The sequence below is a fragment of the Rhinichthys klamathensis genome, unplaced genomic scaffold (genome assembly GCF_029890125.1).
Source record: "Rhinichthys klamathensis goyatoka isolate OS25496 unplaced genomic scaffold, OSU_Roscu_1.1 h1tg000277l_1, whole genome shotgun sequence".
NCBI lineage: Eukaryota > Metazoa > Chordata > Actinopteri > Cypriniformes > Leuciscidae > Rhinichthys > Rhinichthys klamathensis.
In genome coordinates this window covers 209,996-230,866 of record NW_026606796.1, presented here as the reverse complement: position 1 = coordinate 230,866, position 20,871 = coordinate 209,996, and the positions used below count along the sequence as shown (strand labels likewise).

Here is a 20,871-nt window from a genome sequence, read left to right as displayed (position 1 = left end):
TGATTATTCAGCACTGAAGACCCTTTATGAACGTGTCTTCTGTCTGAGATTTGGACTTGCTTGTGATCTGTCATAATGAAAAATCCTTGTGTAACAGAAAGCCTCATGTTAGAGGCTTATGTTTTTGACCATATTTATTTTTTTATCAGTTACAGTGATGCATTTGTCTATTGTAAAGCTATAAAAAAAAATTTTCCAGAACCTTGCCTAACTCAAAATACTTTCTATTGTTTTAGTGTTGTTTTGGTTCCACCTACTGGGGGGAAAAAATGCAGTTTTGTTTTCTGCAATTTCAAAGCAGGATGCCGTTTGCATAAATATGCATTGTTGTCAGTACAAACTTTTATTTGAATAAAAAGTGCATGTTTCAGCTAGCGTACAGTAACAAACCGAAAAACACTGAACGGATACGTTATATATATTCACATCTTGGTTACCAGCATACATGAACCAAGCTACAATGTACCAAATGGCTGATTTAAAGTCTTGAATCTAAATGTTTCAATATAAAAATAGTGGTTCTCAAAGCTCTCCTAAACTCCTTTTTGGTCTCTTCTCAAGCTTGTGAAACATCCATCACATACTGTGCACACCACTGGAAGAGTAGTTTCTATCATTCTCCTCCTTTCTCTTACATAAAATGACTCGAATAGATTTAAAATCTATTGTTGTCCAGTGGCATTATTTGGCAGGGAACAGAAAATATTGTCTTGGATCAGCTGCCTGATGTACCCAGTGCCATCTCAGCCTCTGATAGCAGAGACGCAGAGATGCAGGGACGAGTGGAGGGTGATGTATCAGAGGGGCGGAGCCTGCAGGGAATTGGACACACCCTCTTCCCCTCCCTGCCTGAAGCGTTTGCCTTAGCAGTCCTTTGAGCTTTGGCTAAAAAGTCTTTTTGCACTCGCTGTTCCCATCTATTAGGTTGTGGATTTTTTCTCCCATTCCTGCAGAAGAAGAATGACATCAGCTCAGGCAGTAACAATCAGGAACATATTGTAAAAAAAAAAGATGATGACTGAATACATCTTTACATCTATATACATACACTACCATTCAAAGGTTTAGGGTCAGTAATATATTTGAAAGAAATTAATAGTTTTATTCAGCAAGAATGCATAATATAGGTCAAAATTGACGGTAGACTTTTTACAATGATACAAAAAATTCTAAAAACTTTCTATTCATCAAATTATCCTATTAAGCAGCTCAACTGTTTTTTTCAACATTGAAAATAAATGTTTATTGAGCAGCAAATCATATTATTAGAGTGATTTCTGAAGAATCACATGACTTAAGAAAATTCAGCTTCGCCATCACAGTATACATTACATTTTAAAATACATTTAAATATTTTATAGTAAAAAAAATATATATAAAAGTTATGTTACTTTTGTAGCAATATTTCACAACTGTTTTACTGTATTTTTGAGCAAATAAATGCAATCTTGGAGAGTATAAGAGACTTCTTTCAAAACATATTTTGACTCTTGAACGTTAGTATATATACACTGTCATTTGCATGGTACTTCACTGTACTTCAAAGAAATCCATGGGATTACCATGGTGGTACATGTCCAAAAACCATGGCATTAGAACTTTTCTGTTGTGTACAGTTGCTTTGACTGAGAAATGATTGTATTTTTTTTTATAAAGTTGTAAGATTGTTGTAAAATTGTGAGATTATCATAAAGTCATCATAAAAAAGCTAAGCTCTCTGTTAGAACTATGGATGCCTAAGTGGACTCTGACCTTGGCCTTCTGCAGAACGTTTCCTTTGTTGGGTGCCATGATGGACACGGGTCTGTTCTTCAGCGCTGTGGCACAGTTCACAGCCGAATCTCCATTGTTGGTGGGTGTATTTGTATTTGGAGCAGGACTGGCGACAGGTGCCATCTTGGGCTACAAACAAAACAATACAAAGTCAGCTCACGTAGTTCAAATATACAGTCCAAAAAAAAAAAAAAAAACACAGAAAGAACACAGTGGGATTGAATTCTTAACTATCCTGAATTGTACCACAATTGTGCTGAATTATGTCTAGGTTTGCAATTCACTTGGTTTTGGAACAGTTTAAGACTTTTTAATGTTTTTGAAAGAGGCTTCTTATGCTCACCAGAGCTGCATTTATTTGATCAGAAATACAGTAAAATCGTGAAATATTATTACAATTCAAAATAAATGTCTTCTAATCTTTTAAAATGTAATTTATTCCTGTGATGGTAAAGCAGAATTTTCAGCATCGTTGCTCAGTGTCACATGATCCTTCGATCATTCTGATATGCTGATTTGGTGCTCAAGAAACATTTTTATTATCAATGTTTAAGACAGTTGTGCTACTTTTTTTCAGGATTCTTTGAATAATAGAAAGTGTAAAAGAAGTTTGAAATATAAATCTTTTGTGACAATAAAATTGTCTTTACTGTCACTTTTGATCAATGTAATGCGTTCTTGGTGTATATTCATTAAAAAAGTAAATATATAATTATTTACGTATAATACATGATTAAAAACAACTTTTGAACGCTAGGGTGTATATAATTACATTCCCCTACACAGAGTGCATGAAAAGAGTCACTGAATTCTGTTGTCATGAGACTAACCGTTAAAGTTTCCAGTACACTGCTGTCTACCGTGGTGCCCAGTGTAAAAGGTCCAGCTTCCACTTTTCTCAAACTCTCCTTCACCTCCATCAAGCTAAGCTCCACCTCCACTCGTCGACGCTCTGCCTCACGACACGTCTCCTCCATCTGCTTCAGACGAGCCTCCAGAGAGGCCTGCTGGGTGGGGTCTATGAAAGCCATAATCAAAAGCATTTATTAGCATTTTACATGCACAGTGACAGTATCTCAGCACTATATAAAAGTACATCAAGTTTTATAAAATTAGCAAACAGTAGCAGCATAAAAAGAATCCAAAGTTAGAACAACATAAGGGTTGATAAAAAATGACTCAACTATCTTTTTTCAGTAAACTATTGCTTCAACACGAGTGTTTCCTAACATGACCATTAGGCGTCACTGCAGTACCTTGACAGGAGTTTAGCTCTTCTTTCACCTCTCGTCTGTCTTTCCTCAGTGTGGCCAGAATGTTTTTAACCTCCTCCCTCTCTCGCTCCAGTCGGTCTCTATCGTCGGTGTAACGTCGCACGTCGGCCTCCGTCCTGTTCTTCCCTAATTTCACCTCAACCGACCCTGGGGCTGCTAAACAAGAGGAGCTTGTAGGAGTCATGACCTACATTCACATTCTGCAAGTATACTCACTTGAGTGCATGGTTGGGAAAAATAAATACAAGTTTTGTAGGTCTGCATTACAGCTGAAGGCTCTCACCTGCTGGAGAGAACTTGAGCCTGTCGAGAAGTCTATCCGCGCTGGCGGCTCTTCCTCTGGAGGTGGGAGGACTCTGGGGCATCTGGGGTAGGGTTTGGGGTGACAGAGAGGCCTTCTTTTGGCCTTGCTGACTAAGGAAACTGATTTTTTGAGTCTGGACGTACAGATTGGGGGCTGGAGAGGGATCTGCGTCCACTCTTGGGGCTACAGGTGGAGGGTCCAGTATCTCTGTGCTGCTTGGTAGTGAGGTTTCATATTCAGACTGTTTTGAAGAGACAAACATTCAGCAAACATTGTGCTACTGTGGCCTTGGTAACACACTAGAATCCAATTTATAATTCCTACATTTTCTTAGAAAAAAAAAAAGTCACGATGAAACCGAAGTCGCGACAAATGTTTTTATCTATATTGTGACATACATCTGAGTGTAAAAGGTTATTGATGAAGAAAGATGTAGGACAGGAACTTGTTTCTATGCATTGGCTGTTTCTTGTATTTTGAGATGTGGGCTTGCAAGGGGGGGAATTTATGCAGATTAAATGATTAGTGATGTCTTGCAATATCTCATCAGAGTGAAGTCTGTCATTTTCACAGGAAGATCCAGTAATAATAAGGTCAAAAAAACGAAAAAGAAACATACATGGATTTTTCATTTACAACTAGGTCTATGAACATGGATTTAGAAAATAACATTGCATCTAATCTTAACCTCTTGAGGCTGTAGCTGATCATGTTCTGGAGCAGCTGAGGGACTGAGCTCTGTCTGTACGGTGTTGGACATCTGGGGTGACCCTCTGCCCGAGCTCGTGTGCAGGAAGGAGCGAACCGGGATCAGATCCAGATACACTCTCTCCTTCCCGTTCTCCTCAGTGCTTGCTGTTCCCTCCTCGCTGCCATTCTGAACCTCTTGAACCTCCTACAGCCGGAGAGAGGAACAGTATCAGAGAGAGATTATTGAATTTGGATGGCCTGCAGGGTTACAAAAACACAACACTGTCACAGCAATGACTTCCTGCCACTCGTATTATTTCTGTCCGACTGCTAAGTGAATCTCCGACTGTCCTGAGTCTATGACTCAGAATAAACACAGCTGCAATAAAGTGGGAGGTGTAGATTTACGACAAAAGCATTGCAAGGGTGTTTCACCCACCTCCTGTTCATTCTCTGTGGATGCCACATCATCGTATATGTCATCACAGGTATAGGGGTCTGACGGAGGGCTGTCTGTGTATGTGTTGGGCTCTGAGTACCTCCTCTGCATAAAACTGACAAAAACACACAAATCAGGCTACAAAATCTCCAAAAAGCAAACAAATCTATCATATGATCACAAGTCACATTGGCCACTTTTATGGTACATTTATAGTGATTTTTTGTCATTTTGATGTTCATTGCCTTAGCCCATAGGATATAGTTCAAATGTTCTCCTTTTGTGGACCATAAAAAGAAACCCATGCAGGTTTAGGATAACATGAGGCTGACAAAACGTTCATTTAATAGTGTATGTTCATTTTTAATAACTACTGATGTGCAGGACGTAACTTACTACATGGATGTCTTGGCAGCGTTGACAATACTGGATATTCTCTCTGAGTTCACATAGTCGTAGGTGAGATCTTCCGGCTCTGTTTTAGTGCCGGTTTGTGACAGTATGAGCCCGAGCCAGTGGCCCATATCAGCGGAGGATTTCGCCTGGAAGGAAAAAGGAGGATATTTAAATCATCAATACCCTGCTGAGATATTCATATACTTTAACAAGCGCAGCTGGGTCTGTTGAAACAATCAGCAAATAGGAAGTAAGTTTGCCATTGACTTCATTCTGGCCTGAAGATGGCAGTCACTTTGAAGTTTATATCGAATCCTCAAAATCCCATGCAGTAATTCTGTCCCCTCTGTCTTTGTTTACTGAGATGTGTCTTACTGAAAACTGATGATAAACAACTCAAGAATGAAGGCAGGATAACTTTATGAGCAGTGACCCAAAATAGGTACACAAAGAAATACAAATACCCTACCATTCAAAAGTTTGAGCTTAGTAAGATTTGTATTAAAGAAATAAATACTTTTATTCATCAAGGAAGCATGAAAGTGAAAATGACAACAAAGACTTTTACGTTGCTACAAAAGGTTCCTATTTCAAATAAAATTCTGTTGTCAACATTGATAATAAGAAGTGTTACTTATGCAGCAAATCAGCATATTAGGATGATTTCTAAAGGATCATGTGACACTGAAGACTGGATTGCTGGCTGCTGAAAATCTGTTATGAAAATCTGTCATCACTGACATCTTACATTGTAATATTTCACAATATTACCGTTTTTACTGCATATTTGATCAAATAAATACATATTTGGTATGCATAAGAGACTTCTATTAAAACATTCAAAATCATACCGCCCCGAAATTTTGAACAGTAGTGTGTGTATAACATAGAAGCATAGGCTACATTAATTGTATAGCATATACTGTAAATACTAGCTGTGAATCTTGCAAAGTTGTACACACCAGAACTAAATGGAGAGGGAAGTTTCACACATCTCAGAAATCTCATTTAGACTAATGGACTGATGCCAAGATACATGGGGGCATCAGACAGTGAGACTGGGAAAAACAGTGGCTCATCATGAGAGTGTAAAGGATTACTAATCTGTGACCTTGGAACTTCCGGTTTTCTGCAGCTTCCTGGTCCAGCTCTAACTGGAACAAATATTTGTTCTGTACAGATCTGTTATACACCACAGATGGCCAACAGTTCATTTGCTGAATGAGTATTGCACAAAAAAATGTAAAGCACTTGTAAAAATCACAAGCTACAGTACTTATAAAGGTACTGGGTAAATAAGAGCACTTATGAGGAAGAAGGAATCAGAATTTGCTAGTGACTTTGGAAGATATTCAGTTTTGTTTGAGATACTTAAGCAAGCTAGAACTGTATATTCTGTTTAATGTCTGTGAAATAATTCATGTTTATTATTGTTAGATGGACAGAAATTCACTAAATGCATCTTTATATCACTGTTTATGTATGATGTTGCTGTGTCATACTTCAATGAGTTTTTGTTGTGCTATTATAGACTTATTTTCCACAGTCTGTTGTTGTGGTATCATCTCTTTCAGATCTCTAAACTGCATATTGAAACAAAATGAGCCGTGGTTGGATGTTTACATGTCGGTCAGATGATCACTTCCTGTATAAGTGGGCAGAACAAGCTGCACAGTCAAAAGTCTTGCTATGCCGGACTTTAGTAATGAACTTCATTGATCTCTACTCACTTCTAGGATTGCAAGCCCCTCTCCATCCATTTGGATGCGGAATGAGTACAGGTGTTCAGGGCTGGGGTCTGGCAGAACCATGCACCCCTCGAGAGACAGTGGCTGCTGGGACACTTTGCTCCTGCTTTTGTCATTGTAGATCCAAAGCTGCCGGTCCTTCACTGAGCACCACCGGCTTCTCCAATGAGTGTTCACCAGGACATTAAGGTAGCCTGGAAAAAAGAGAAATACACATGAACATTTTAGATTGTGAGTGAGTTTAAAAGCTGGCCAACTAAATATTGTGATGGTTGGTTACCTGACGGATCCACAGTCTTCTCTGGACTTTCCAAAGAGGAAGTCTTCTTTTTACCAATGTTCATAAGGTTACTAAACTTGCCGTATTTCTTCTTAACTACAGTTAAAATGACAATTAAAAGATAGATATTATATATATATAATTATACTGTATATTATAATCTGATATGTAATATATATTGTTCAAAAGTTTGGGGTTATATGATGTTTTAATGTTTATGAAAGAAACACCAAGATGGCATTTATTTGATCAAAAATAAATTAAAGGTAGGAATATTGTGACATATTATTACAATTTAGAACAACTGTTTTCTATTTAACTATTTCTTTTAAATGTCATTTATTCCTGTGATGGTAAAGCTGAATTTTCAGCATCATTCAGCAGTCTTCAGAGTCACATGATCCTTCAGAAATCATTCTAATATGCTGATTTGGTCCTCAAGAAAGATTAATATCAATGTAGAAAACAGTTGTGTTGCTTAATTTTTTGTGTTTTTTTGTAAAATGTGATGCTTTTTTTCAGGAATCAGCATTTATTTGAATTATTTTACAACATGATAATGTCTTTACTGTCACATTTGATCAACCGTATGCATCTTTGCTGAATAAAAATTTAAATTGTTTAAAAAAAATCTTATTGACCCCAAACTTTTGAATGGTAGTATATAGTATAAATCAATGAAGCTTCTACTCTGGAAGTGCTTGTTGAGGCATATTTCTGTTGCATGTTTCTTTTAAAAATAAAGTTGTATACAAAGTTATTAAAAAATGTTATTGACACTAATCAATTCTGCAGCTTACAGCTGTATGGTCCAAAGTTAAGCAACATTCTGAGGTGATGTTCATCTTCAACACTACGAGCATAGACATCTTCAAGTCACTTCCAGTGTACATCTAAAATAAGCAGTGACATCTAAAAGAAGGGCTGAAACAGTCCACTCTCACCATCTTTGTTTTCCAGGTTCTCTGCGTGACTGTCTGTGCTGCTGCCACTCTCAGATGCCACTGAGTATCTCTCACTCAGCTCACCCTGGCAGAAAAGGTAGAACTTTATAGCTTAGCCTGACTCAAAGACTAAATTGGGGTGTTTAATACATAAATCAATCAGGGAATAAACGGCAATCTGTCATACCTTAGTACAGATGAGTGTTGGAGAGTCGGTAACATCAGATCCCGCAGTATTTTTCGGACTAATTTCCTGAATAACCTGAAGAAGATGGAACTAGGCTGTAACAAACACTGATTTACCGGTAATTATTCATCCATATGGGATGACTCCATTGCCCCTCACCTTCAGCCATTGTTCGGCCTGCTCTTTGCTCTGAAGTCCCAGGACAATGGCCTCTCCACCCAGTGGGGTTATTTTCAGCTTGTGTTCTTTCCTTTTCGTTTGCTTCTCTTTGTAGATAACACTGCAGCCCAGCAGACTGATATCCAGCAGAGGAGTCTGATCCTTTGAGCTTTTGTAGCACTGAATGCAGTAGCATACAGAAAAATCTGATTAATTTTTGGAGGTTTATATTGCCAAATTTAAGAATGATATATCATTCGTAATAGAACTTCATTAAAATTGTGGATATAGTGGTAAATGTAAACATAAACATTCTTGCAGCACAAATAGTAGAGCGTGGCTCTAGCAACACCAAGGTAATTGGTTCGAATCCCAAGAAATCCATGAAGTGATAAAATGTACACATTGAATGTAATGTAAGTCACTTTAGATAAAGTGTCTGCCAGATGCGTAAATGTAAAATGTTCAAAACCCTTTTTTAAATTTTTCATGTCAAAATGTGGGATGGAACTTGGTTTTTATTCACTGGAAATTGACTGAATCATGAACAATTCCATGACTGTTGGATGAAGGAAATAGGAATGTCATTTCAAGTTAAATTTTGATTAAAGATTAGAAAAAAACTAAAGAAAAAAATTCTTCGGAATAATTTGCAACAATAAATCATGCACACGTAGACCAGAAATGTTCATTAAGAAAATAAATATATTTTACTTTAGGTTGACTTTAAATGGTCTGTTTGAAGGACATTTAAAAAAGTTAAAAGCATATGTTGAAGTAAACTACTACAAGTATTAGTAACAGATGTAAACACTTAATTTCAAACACCCGGATTTGTGTAAACATTCCTATCATAGATCAGCTATGGGTGGGATATGGGTGTCACTGACATAAGCAATGATGTCACCTACCAGGAGACGATGTTCGCGAATGACACACAGCTGTTTAGCCCACTGGCCGAGCCACTTCTTCCTCCAGAGGAAGGCACAGATCCGCGCATCCTTCATTAGCTCGATGGATGCCTCAGGAGACGGCCACTGGTGCTGTGCTGTGGACTTGCCCTTCGTCACTTCTTCCTCATCATAGGACTCATATGAACTGCTCACTGGCTCTGTATCTTCTGTGAATGTGAAACATGAGAAAAATGCGAGTCAATAAAGAAAAAGGAGAGGCTAGGGATAATCTGATTGTTCATTCTCATTACCATTGCACTGGAGCAAATGACAGTAAAAACCTAACTCACTGCAAATGCTCCCTGCAAAATCAGATTCGTAAAGAAATAGTTCACTCAGAAAATGAACGTTCTGTTGTTACAGTCCAGTATGATTTGTCTTCCGTGGAAAATAAAGGGAACGACAAGAGGGTTAGTGAATGATGACAAATTGTATAACTGAATTGTATGAGCTATTTAAACAAAGTTAGTCTAGATAAGGTATTTTTGAGATTCTTGATTTATACACGAGTAGGAGAAACAAACAGAGAATGATATACAGTTGTAATCGAAATTATTCAACCCCCATAGAAAACCTTTCAGACTTTCAGCTGTCTGCAATGAACAGATCAAACAAAAGTAATTGAATAGCTCGACACTACAAATGTTTCAAGTGCAAATGCAACCTTGAATATCTTCTACAGTCTCAAAATGATTCAACACCCTGAATAGAGGGTATGCGCATGACGTCACCGTCGGCCGGAGTGAATGCGGTCACGCCCACAAGTGGCAAAAAGACTGAGCGGCAGCATTTGTTTTCAGCGTGAATGCCGTGAAAATCACACAAAACACATCTAAAACGGGAAAGAGCTTTGCGATTGACTGTACAACTAGATTTGACCAGAAATCTGAGGTACTGTATATTTTTACAGACTGCAAAAAGCTACAGAACAGACTATATTCTGCATAATTGTATTTTTTTTAATAAACACTGACAAAAAAATATACAAGTTTTAGGGCTGGACGATATGATGATATACAGTATAACATTAATGTAAGTGATCACTCGGATTTAGACCTATCTATATTGTATTTATATAAAACGTTTACAGGCAAATTGTCTTCATTTATTTCCCCGGCGTCGAAATCAGGCACATATAAATGTCAGGAAACACGATTCCTGGCTGCATGTCAATATCCATGGATCACTGGATCTTTGATAAGTTGTAAGGAACACTATATCGAGTCCAACTTTTAGTTTAAACTGATAATAGTTTGTTTTACTAGCGTTAACGCAGTTTCCCCTAATAACTCCAGTCACGCAGCAGCTCTTCTGCCACTCAGTCCCGCTGAGGGGGGCGTGTTCCGGCGGGGAAGTGGCGTTAATGCATTCCCTCTATAGAATCCCTCACAACAGCAACGAATCAAGGGCTTCATTAGTTGCACCAGGTGTGCTTGAGCAAGAACAAATGAAATATCTGAACGTGCTATGGGTTTGTTGAGTGTCACGTTTTACTGCACGTTAGAAATATGGCTAAGTCAAAAGATAGCAAAGGCACTAAATGTTCCTAGAGACACTGTTGGAAGCACAGTTCACAAGTTCAAAGTTAAAGGAACAGTGGTTACACTACCTGGAAAGGGCAGAAAAAAGAAGCTATCAATGGCTGCAAACAGATTTCTGAGAAGGCAGGCTCAGAAAAACCCTCGAGTGACTGAAAAAGACCTGTAGCAAGACTTTGTGGCAACAGGCACTGAGGTTTCAGCTTGCACAGTAAGGCGTGTACAAAACGCATGCGGTTTCAATGCCAGAAATCGAAGACGTACACCACTACTGACCCAAAAGCACAAGAAAAGTCGGCTCCAATTTGCTCAAAATCATATAAATAAGCCACAGAAGTTTTGGGATTCTCTTCTGTAGAGCAATGAAACAATACTGGAACATTTCGGCCCTATGGATCAGCGGTATGTCTGGAGGAAGAAGAGTGAAGCATATGCTGAAAAGAACACATCCTACAGTTAAGCATGGTGGGGCTCGGTGATGCTCTGGGGCTGCTTTGCATCCTCTGGCACTGGAAACCAGCAGCGTGTGGAAGGCAAGATGGATTCATTGAAGTATCAGGAAATCCTAGGAGAAAACGTCATGCCGTCAGTGAGGAAGCTGAAGCTTGGGCGTCATTGGACCTTCCAACAGGACAATAATCCCAAGCAAATTCCACCAAGGCTTGGTTGCAGAAGAAGTCCTGTAAGATTCTACAGTGGCCATCAGTCACCTGACTTGAACCCCATATAAAATATCTTGTGTGATTTGAAGGCGGCGGTTGCAGCACGCAAACCCAATAATATTACTGAACTGGAGGTCATTGCTCATGAGGAATGGGCTAAGATTCCTCAGACACGCTGCCAGAAGCTGCAAACCAGAAGGCAAGGTTTTGACCTTCTGGTTTGCAGAAGGTCAAAACAGCTCAATTATATTCTACTAAGTACTAAAGATGCTTTCCATGAAGGGGTTGAACACTTTTGAGACTGAAGAAGTCATTAATAGTTGCATTTTTAGTTGAATTTAAGGGGAACCACTTATAACATTTGTCGTGTTGAGGGAATTCAATTAACTTTGTTTGATTTGTTCATTTGTTCAAATTTTGCCAATTAACCTGATTTGCAATGGGGGTTGAATCATTTTGATTATAACTGTCGATCTGTGTCGTGATATAACTGTGTATATATATATTAATATGTTTATCACTGCACATGCACAATAATAAAATGTATTATATTACATTATTTCAATATAATTATTATATTATTTATTATAATTATTACATTTACATATGTTATATAGTACATAATACACATATATATATATATATATATATATATATATATATATATATATATATATACACAGTAAAAAAAGTGAAAGTGCATATGTGCGGCATGCTCTAAAGCCAGCAAGCACATGCAAAATCAGCGGCCTCAAACTTGGATACATTAAACAATGAGGTTTTCCCAGAGCCATGCGCTTCGCCGTAGCCAATAAAGTTAGAGCGGTTTCTTTGTTTTTCTCTCCTGATGCACATTGAGAGAAACAGAGATAGATACCCCGAGTGATCACAGCATAGACCACAGTGTTTGAAGCTTCTACGCGTTTCCTGACCCCTGTGATGATGGCAAAGCAACCAAAATCTACAGAAACACAGGAGGACAATAAAAGGGGAAATGCAATAAGGGAGGAAGAGAAAAAAATCAGGTGAGAAGCTACAGATAGTGAAACATTTATGTGGCTGACATGTCACATGAAAGAAACAGGAAGAGTAAGTGTTTCAAGTGCATTTGAATGAGAATTGTTTGTTAGAATTGCATAAACTCAATATTGATATCTTGGACTAGACTAAATATTTGTGTCTTGTGGTTGTAATGCTTGAATTATTTTAGGGCTTCATCACTGTCAGAACGTATTCCTAAACCACGGGGATTGGCTTGATATCAGCTGCCGAAACAAGTGCCGAAACATCTCAGATTTTGGCCCGCGCATCCCTTGTGTGTTGATATTACACAGCACAGCTGCATGATAATTCCTCTGTAATCCTTTGACCAAAATGAGACGTCATTTTCCGAAGAATATTGTAAATGATTGTCCCCTCGCTGGGCTGAACTTTGGACCTCCAGCCAAATGCCCCATCACTGTTGGCCCCATTTCCTGGGCTCACGGTCAATCTTCCATCACTGCGTGTCCATAGCCAGAGGACTGGTTACTGCTGAACAAAGACCTTCACTGTATTCTGAGTTCCCTGCCTGCAGGCTTCTCTGTATCACAGTAAAGCTGTAGACTACAGTGCGACTGAGCTAAAACAAAGCACTCAATGACCACAGGTTCACTCTCATAGGACAAGAGCAACAAGAATAATAATAATGAGAAGTCACAAATCAGTAACCCAGTCAGGTTAAATAGTGGTTTGACATGAACATCAAAGAAAACAATCAACAATAGAAGATAATTTGTATGTGGGGGACCTTTGGGCCCAATTCGAGACGTACCATTGATGCTTATAGGGTCATAGGGTTGTGGATCTTCATAGTAACTTTCAGGCACTAAAGATGCTGGAGCAGGAGCTGGTGGAAGAGGAAAGGGCTCCCTCCCTAAGTTGCACTGAGAAAAAACAGAAAGATGTTATGTTAACATTCTCATTATTTTATCAAATAATAATGCAATTTTTATGTATTTCCAATTACAAATGCAGTTACAGTTGGGTGCAGTCTCCTGAATGTGAGTTTACAATCAACTGTTCAGAGGTGGAGCAAATAAATATATAATTAAAATAATAATAATAATAATAATAAATAAATATTCATTATTGTACTTTTTAAAAATAGTATAAAATATAAAGAACTCACAAAATTATACCCACACATGCATGGATATATACTGTATATATATATATATTGTCGTTGAAAAGTCTCCGTAATGACATTGCAAATGTATTGTCCTTTTCAGACACCAGGTAGAACTGCCAGACCAGAGAATGTCTGAAAATTTTAGCTGCGCATAAAAACAATTCTCTCACAAATTTTGCGGCATCTGATCAGCTTTTCAGATCGGCCTTTATAGAGACCACCGATCAAACTATATAAAACAATTATCGGCTGATAACAATCGGCGCCCGATCGATCAGAGCACCCTTAAAAATCACATAGATATATGATTTGTTCACAATAAGCACGAATAACCAGAAATGTGTATTAAGAAAAATTTGTCAATTTCAGAAGGGAATAACAAGGCTAAACATCCTTGGTCAGCCAGCTTTACCACACCATGCAGGTCAAATAGCTTCCCTAAGTTTTGCTGATTAGCTTCATGACTATGCTAGTCCAGTAGCTAGACCACCAAAAACCATCATAAACCAGCCTGTTCCAGCATGCAAATCTATCTTTTCAGCAGAGTTAATTAACATAAATGTGCAAAGCACGCACATCCACACGCTGCATCTGAGCTGAATATCTCTAATACATTCTCATGTAATGACTCAGATAGATGACTCCCCAGATATGAGCCTGCCTGGTCGTTTCTGCACCTGTCTTTCATGTGGGCTTTTCTTTCTGACCGAAGGGGGATTCTTCCTCGAAACTGATATCTTCCTGACCTCAGCCCTGCTCAGCTAGAATAGGGATTCCACACGTGTTTGCCTGCAGGAGTAATGGTTTTAAAAGGGTGTGGAGCTAGCTATGAGGTTTCCCAAATCAGCCGGTTCATAACATTACTAAATTCCCCTATGATACACACAATGCAATGACAGCCCCTGGGCAAACAGAGAACTGATCCTCTCCTCATCACACCAAAAACACACTAATGGACACACAGGGATGATGAGGGTTAGCGGTAGCTTGTGAACCATAAAGTTGAATGATGGCAAGAGGTTACATACAAGCGGCTGGGAAAATCTCCTTTCGCTTGCATTTTACTTGTACTAAGTGGTTTGATTGAAACCTCCTGCTTGACTTGATGTGCTTGTGCTTCTTAAAAGCAGAAGTGAGGCGAACAGGGAGGCTAAGTTATAGCAAGGCATATAAATATAAACAACTGGATGTCAAGGACACAGGATGTTGAATGCAAAAGTTTGCTAGAGGCTCCGCTGTGATAAGTGATGCAGAACAAGAGTAAAAGACACATTCAAGAGGGACCAATGGTTAGTGTTTTGATGGGAAAATAAGAACAGCCTCACACAGAAGGAAGATGCTGATTGAACTGTGTAGAAAGTATTGTTTTTCTTACATCGACCCCAACATTTCTCACTTCATCCCACCCTCACTCTTCTAGACTCAACATTAAATCTTTGAAACAGGAAAAAACTGTGCTGAGTTCTCAGGCATCAGACAATGTTTAAAAAGAAAAAGAAGGCATTTCAGGGTAGCGTCAAACTCAGTTTTGCTTCTTCTCCGGCCACTGGCGAGGATCAAGACCATGTCCACATCCCAGAATAACCATAACAACAGTGAGATCTGTTTATATGCTGCTAAGTGCTTGTAAAAATCACTGTGAGCAAAAGAAAAATCCTTAAATCTCAGTACTGTATGTTGAGACTGAACTCCACCCCAGGCTTGTTTTCATATTCTAATCCATAAATCATACCATCTTCTGCTTGAAAAAAAAAAAAGTAAAGAAAACAAATGTAGTCTATATAGGAAAGATTTCAAGTCTAAGGCATAAATAATGATAAAGCACCAGTCTTTTGGACAGAAAGTGAAAAAATGCAAGTGGGCAAGAGACCAAAAGAACACCCAGAACATGGAAAATCCCCCGTTCCCATGCCAAAAATTCAGTGAAGAAAAAAATGTAACTCACCAGGACCAAAACACTTCTGAGGTAGAGAGGGGTACTGAAGGAAAATAATCTTTTTAGCTTTATTTAAAAACAGGAGTGGCTCTCTGAACTGTCATCATTCATGTATTGGTTTCTGTATTTGAGTCATTACAGACAGCCAGCATGGCGAAAACACTGGTAAAACTGATCAAATCAAGTCTATTGTGGAAAGAAATTACAGTCAAATTATTTAATTCAATTCTTTAATCAAATCAACTTAATTTAAATTGCATTAATCCAGCATTATATTGGAACATAATTGTTTTCAGTACTAGTGCCGAAAATCTTCCACTACTATTTTGAAGTCTGTGGCCTCTTTGCTATTTTAGTGTTGCTATTTTTAGCGTGGCAAGTAGCTGTGAGAGTGCAGCATGTGCACACTTCTGTTTACAGGTCAAACCTAAACAGAAACACTAACTTTATGGTTCGTGTACAAAGTAATCTGGGTACGGACAGGCAGGATAGAGGTGTTATGGGGCCTCCCTGCAGTTTGGGTCAGAGCAGAGACGGAAATGAGGAAGAACAAGGAGAAGAGTCAACTGGAGTTCTGAGAGTGCAGGTAGAAGAGAGCGTTTTCACCATAGACAGGGCCGTCCTGGGGCAAAACTGTGAGTATTTCCGTGCTCTCTTCCGCTCTGGGATGAAGGACAGCCAGCTGAACGAGTTCCACCTGCAGGGAGGCCTGAAAGCGAGGGGCTTCCTCATAGCCATGGCGGTTTCCAGGGGTGAGCGGCCTGCTATACAAGACCCAGATGAGATCGTGGAGGCCGCAGAGTGTGCAGCTTTCCTCCAAGTGGATATTCTAGTCCAGCACTTGATAGACCTTCTTGATACCGACAACTGCATTCTTTTGTACCACACGGCATCGGTGTACGGCTTGTGGAGGTTGTTTCAGAGCGCTGCGGTGTTCATCCGCGATGCTTACACTGACCTGCAAGACATGGTCAAGGCACTCCCAGAGGAGCTGATCTGCTACGTGGAGTCGCTTTCACCAACATCGTTTGTCTCTCTAGGGACTCATTCCCCGTCCATGAAGATGCTGCAGGACTGCTACAGGACGGTGTTTTACCTCGATGAAGAACCGGGTACTTGGAAACACCTGACTGATCTGCCAACAGACGCCAGCACCTCCATGGCCGGGGTGGCCATCGTGGGGAACCGGTTGTATATCGTTGGAGGAGTACGGGGAGTTAGCAAGGAAACTGTGGACTTAAGCTTCTGTTATGACACAGAAACCAACACTTGGAGTGTGTTTGATGGTCCTCAGCAGTCCAGGTATAACTTTACCCTCGTGGGTCAGGATGGACACTTGTATGCCATCGGAGGTGAATTCGACAAAAAGATTATGTCCTCGGTAGAAGCATGTGATGTTTCCACAGGCACGTGGACATTTTGTAAGAACGCGCCTCGTTCTGTGGCTTCGCCGGCTAGCGCTGTTGCCAGGCGTAGGATATTTGTATGTTTCTGGAAGTCTCCAGATACAACAGACATTTATGAATACGCACCTAAAAATGATGAATGGACACTGGTCACCACTATGGTCAAGCCTCAGAGTTACGGACACTGCATGGTGGCTCATGGCGACAACCTGTATGTCATGAGGAACGGCCCATGTGATGACTTCCTGCGCTGCCTCATGGACTGCTACAACATCACTACGGGTCAATGGACGGCCATGCCAGGACACTACGTCAATAGCAGGGGTGCCCTCTTCACAGCTATGGTGAGGGGGAACTCTGCATTCACCGTCAACCGCAATTTGACCCTGGAATATGTAATTTGTGGTGACAAGTGGAAGCCTCGCAGACAGATGACTGGCTTTCCAAAAAGTGGCTCGCTTTGGACCTGCTTACTTAGACTGCCCAAGAACAAAGACACACAGGAGGAACGTGATGCAGAGGAAGCATTGGAGATGAATGCCAATGTGGAATGTGTGGAAGACTTGGTAGAGGCTAATCATCCACTTTAGGGATTGTGGATCAATCCGTTGTTTCATTTGCAATTGTAATTAAAAGAGTGGTACATCCAAAAGTGAAAATGCTGTTATTATTTACTTACCCTCATGCCGTTTTAAACCTGACTTTCTTTTTTTCTGTTGAGCTCATAGGAAGATATTTTAAATAATACATTGTACACTGTTTTCCACACAATGAAAGAAAATGGGGAAATGCAAAGTGAGTGGCAGGTACATTTGAAATATTTCTCCTTTTTTGTTCCATAGAAGAAAAAAAGCCAGATTTAGAACACGCGAGAGTGAGTATATGATTATATGACATTATATATGCATATGTCAGTATATGACAGAATTTTCAAATGAATCTAATGTTATAACCAATAAATAAACTTTCTCTATGCATATTGTCTACTCTATGGCAAATGAGAGAAACACTCATTTAATAGGTGTGAACACATCTACCGTCTCTCATTCCCACACATATGCACACGTGTCCATGCTCTAACTGCGGTTCTCTAGCCTCTATAAACAGCTCCCCAAACGCTTGTGCAGCTGCTGTTAATCAGACCCAGCACCCCGCAGATGGCTCTGAAGTTCAAAGTCTTCTCACTGGAGAGCTTTAATGCTCTCCATCCTCCTGTCTGTCTGTATGTCTGACTGACTGCAAACTCCCACAGCAACCTAGGATTGATACAGGAGCTACAAATTATTTCAGCACAAAAACTTCCTCATATTTCTCTCATCTAAAAAAAAAAAAACGTGATGTTTTAAGGTGATTACTGTTTCTAATCAAGGCAGATTATCAAACTGCAGGACTAGTTATGTGGCTTGTGTGTGGCTTATAAACAAAAACACAGTATTTTTGAGCGTGGGAAACAGATACATAACAGATATGTGGTAAGTAAAAAGGCCCAAATGAAAGTAGACAGCAGATAATAAAAGACAGCATGACCACAGTGTCTTGCATTGTAGTAGTTAGTGTGATTGAAAAAAGATAGGGCTGTGCGATATAACATAAGACATTATATGTAGGCTTCATAAAAAAATGTTGATACTTTTGATAATATTCAATATACAGTACATCACAATCAGGGCTTGACATTACCGCCCACGAGCCAGCTAAATGTGGGTGGATTTCAGCAGTGCCGTGTAACACTCCAACTAAATAACTAAAATTGTGTCCAGTGAAAATGCTGAGAGCCAGATGTACGTACATTTGCAAACGCAGCATTAATAGCGCCATGGCCAAGAGGCAGACGCTTGATGTGAAACCGCAGTGTGCGTGTTATGTACCAAACCTGCAGTTCATCAGGTAATCAGCGCCTGTCCCCACCCACTATACCGTAAATTGCACGTATTTAAACGCGCAATTGAATGGGCCTCCTCCTCTCACTGCTGATGCTATGACTGTTTGAAATGATCCTGATGCCAATAATTGTAATGTAGCGAGGAGTTTAACAACTGCTGGAATGGAATGTGAACGCTGAGTCGGAGATTTGATGTCATCTTTGATTTCCTCAAGTAACTGTAATATTGTGTATTAACTGCTTAACTGTACGTTCACACCGCCGCCGACTTGAGCGTCAAAGAAGCTCTGGCCGCCCTGTCAAGGACGCTTGTCAAAAAGTACGGGGAAGCTTGTTGATGCTTTGAACGCTCTGACGTTGCAGGGAGAATAGAAGTGTCACAACATGAAATGTAATAAAGAGAAAAAAACAAGCAATACATTGAAGAAACCTTTTATAATGACAGCATTTTTATAACCGTTTTGGTCACATTTGGTCGGAAAAAAAAGAATAGTTAGCTATTATTATTATTTGCATTAGGCTATAAATGCAATTGGTCAAATCGGTGTCACCGTGAGCAAATGCTTTAAAACGAGCGTTCGTAAATATTTCAAATAAAAGTTGCGCTCATGCGGTCCCTATAAGCAAACAACATCATGTCATAAATGATAGGAAGCCTGTAGGAAACCCAGCAACGGCGATTATTAGCTTCTCTTCCATTTTCTCGGAACTAATGTTTTAGTTCGAAACTTGGAACGAAAGTTTACATTGTATGTTTCTCCGGAATCAGCCAGCGCGAAGGACGTCTATATTCCGATTGGTTGCTGGCGTTTTGCCGCTGAACCGCGTCATAGCTCATTACCATAAAGTTGAGCTTCTTTCATGGTAACAAAACGCGATGCCGATGGATTTGACGCTCCTTGCAGCTGAGAGAAGCCAGCTTCCATTGAAAATGAATGACTTCCGGCCGCTTTGAAAGCTCAAGTCGGCGGCGGTGTGAACATACAGTTAATCTGTAACGCTTAATGATTTCGTTTTCACTTAACTGAAAAAGTGTGATTCTTGTGGCAAAAATCTTTTCAGCTCGTCTCCTTAGCCTATGTCTTCGTCTTGCTCGGATTACTGCTGCCATTTCACCAGGAGGCATATGCCAGGAAACCTGCTTCCTAAGTTACACCTGCTTTTAAGAGGCGGAGAATTTTCGGCGCAAAATAGAGGCACGCTTTCACCGCCTTTTTCTGTACATAACGCGGAATACATAATTAGGCGCAGTTTACACTTCCCCTCCCATCTCTTTATGTGACACTCCCACTTTCCCCTTGACCATCCCATGAATGCATATGCATGACACGAAAAGCGCATTTTGCCATTTTCAGTTCCCGCGACAGGCAGTCTGCGCTTTCATCTCGGTGCGTCCCGTTCGTACATACCTCGCCATGGTTTTATGCGCACTCTGCGAAACAAATACGCTAGTAACTTTGGAAAACCACTAGCCACAGTGGCTTGTGAGCAAAAAAGTTAATGTCAAGCCCTAATCCCAATATATTTGTTTCCTTTCAACCAAAGTAACGGCAACTGTAGCTAAATAGAATAGTAAAATACAGCAAAAATCTAGTTAATCTTATTATTGATTATTGAATCGCTGAATTTTGACTCAATGAATTGAAACTACTGAAAATGACTATACTATAGTCTATTGTCAATTTACTATATCACCCAACCCTAAAAGTAGATTACATTTAGTATAGCATTTGTCTTACTAACATCCTAAGACACATTAGGTTTGAAATTGAACTGTGTTGGTTGTTGTCTGATTTTTTTTTTCAGTGTCTTCGTGCTAATGCTTTGTTTAAATGAGGTTGAAATGATGCTGAGGGTCACTCACTGGTCTAGGAGGAGGCGGCTCTGGTGGGCTCTGGTGTTTTCCTGGTTCTCCATTGGCTTCTGGTCTGTGGTCTGACAAGCATATAGATTTTCACACAGAACAACAGTGGCTGTTAATGAATAGATCAAATACTTTTCAAAGGGTTCATCATGTGCATCAAAAAGAAGCATGTGTATGCAAGCAACAAGTAGACATAATATTTCTGCTGTTCGGCTCGGTTCTGGTATCAATGGTTAGCCTGCGGCAGTCTCTTAGAGCTGTCCCAT

General features: G+C 39.7%; 2 protein-coding genes across 4 annotated transcripts in view; one reads left to right on the top strand and one right to left on the bottom strand.

Moving 5' to 3' along the window:
* Window positions 1-326: 326 nt before the first annotated feature.
* afap1l2 (actin filament associated protein 1-like 2) overlaps window positions 327-20,871 on the bottom strand; it is a 40,882-nt gene continuing 20,337 nt past the window's right edge. Inside the window, exons 4-20 of one of the 3 annotated variants that reach the window (XM_056268821.1) lie at window positions 20,606-20,676; window positions 13,161-13,272; window positions 12,225-12,308; window positions 9,106-9,314; window positions 8,195-8,374; window positions 8,036-8,110; window positions 7,849-7,933; window positions 6,905-7,000; window positions 6,607-6,818; window positions 4,877-5,022; window positions 4,481-4,595; window positions 4,040-4,246; window positions 3,331-3,592; window positions 3,030-3,200; window positions 2,604-2,791; window positions 1,753-1,902; window positions 327-947 (exon numbers count right to left, since the gene is read on the bottom strand). In XM_056268821.1, coding sequence (XP_056124796.1) covers window positions 921-947; window positions 1,753-1,902; window positions 2,604-2,791; window positions 3,030-3,200; window positions 3,331-3,592; window positions 4,040-4,246; window positions 4,481-4,595; window positions 4,877-5,022; window positions 6,607-6,818; window positions 6,905-7,000; window positions 7,849-7,933; window positions 8,036-8,110; window positions 8,195-8,374; window positions 9,106-9,314; window positions 12,225-12,308; window positions 13,161-13,272; window positions 20,606-20,676 — 2,390 coding nt within the window. In that variant the 3' untranslated portion in view covers window positions 327-920. Of the gene's footprint in view, window positions 948-1,752; window positions 1,903-2,603; window positions 2,792-3,029; window positions 3,204-3,330; window positions 3,593-4,039; window positions 4,247-4,480; window positions 4,596-4,876; window positions 5,023-6,606; window positions 6,819-6,904; window positions 7,001-7,848; window positions 7,934-8,035; window positions 8,111-8,194; window positions 8,375-9,105; window positions 9,315-12,224; window positions 12,309-13,160; window positions 13,273-20,605; window positions 20,677-20,871 lie in introns of all 3 variants that reach the window. The other 2 variants (XM_056268820.1, XM_056268822.1) reach the window with 2 other exon arrangements.
* On the top strand, window positions 15,900-17,517 carry LOC130102780 (kelch repeat and BTB domain-containing protein 13). Its single transcript, XM_056268823.1, has one exon. The coding sequence runs from the start codon at window positions 15,902-15,904 to the stop codon at window positions 17,447-17,449; it is 1,548 nt and encodes a 515-aa protein (XP_056124798.1). The 5' UTR covers window positions 15,900-15,901; the 3' UTR covers window positions 17,450-17,517.

What these genes read in the sequence shown, in the direction of transcription:
- LOC130102780 (XM_056268823.1), top strand. Translation starts at nt 15,902, where the DNA reads ATGGTTCGTGTACAAAGTAATCTGGGTACGGACAGGCAGGATAGAGGT.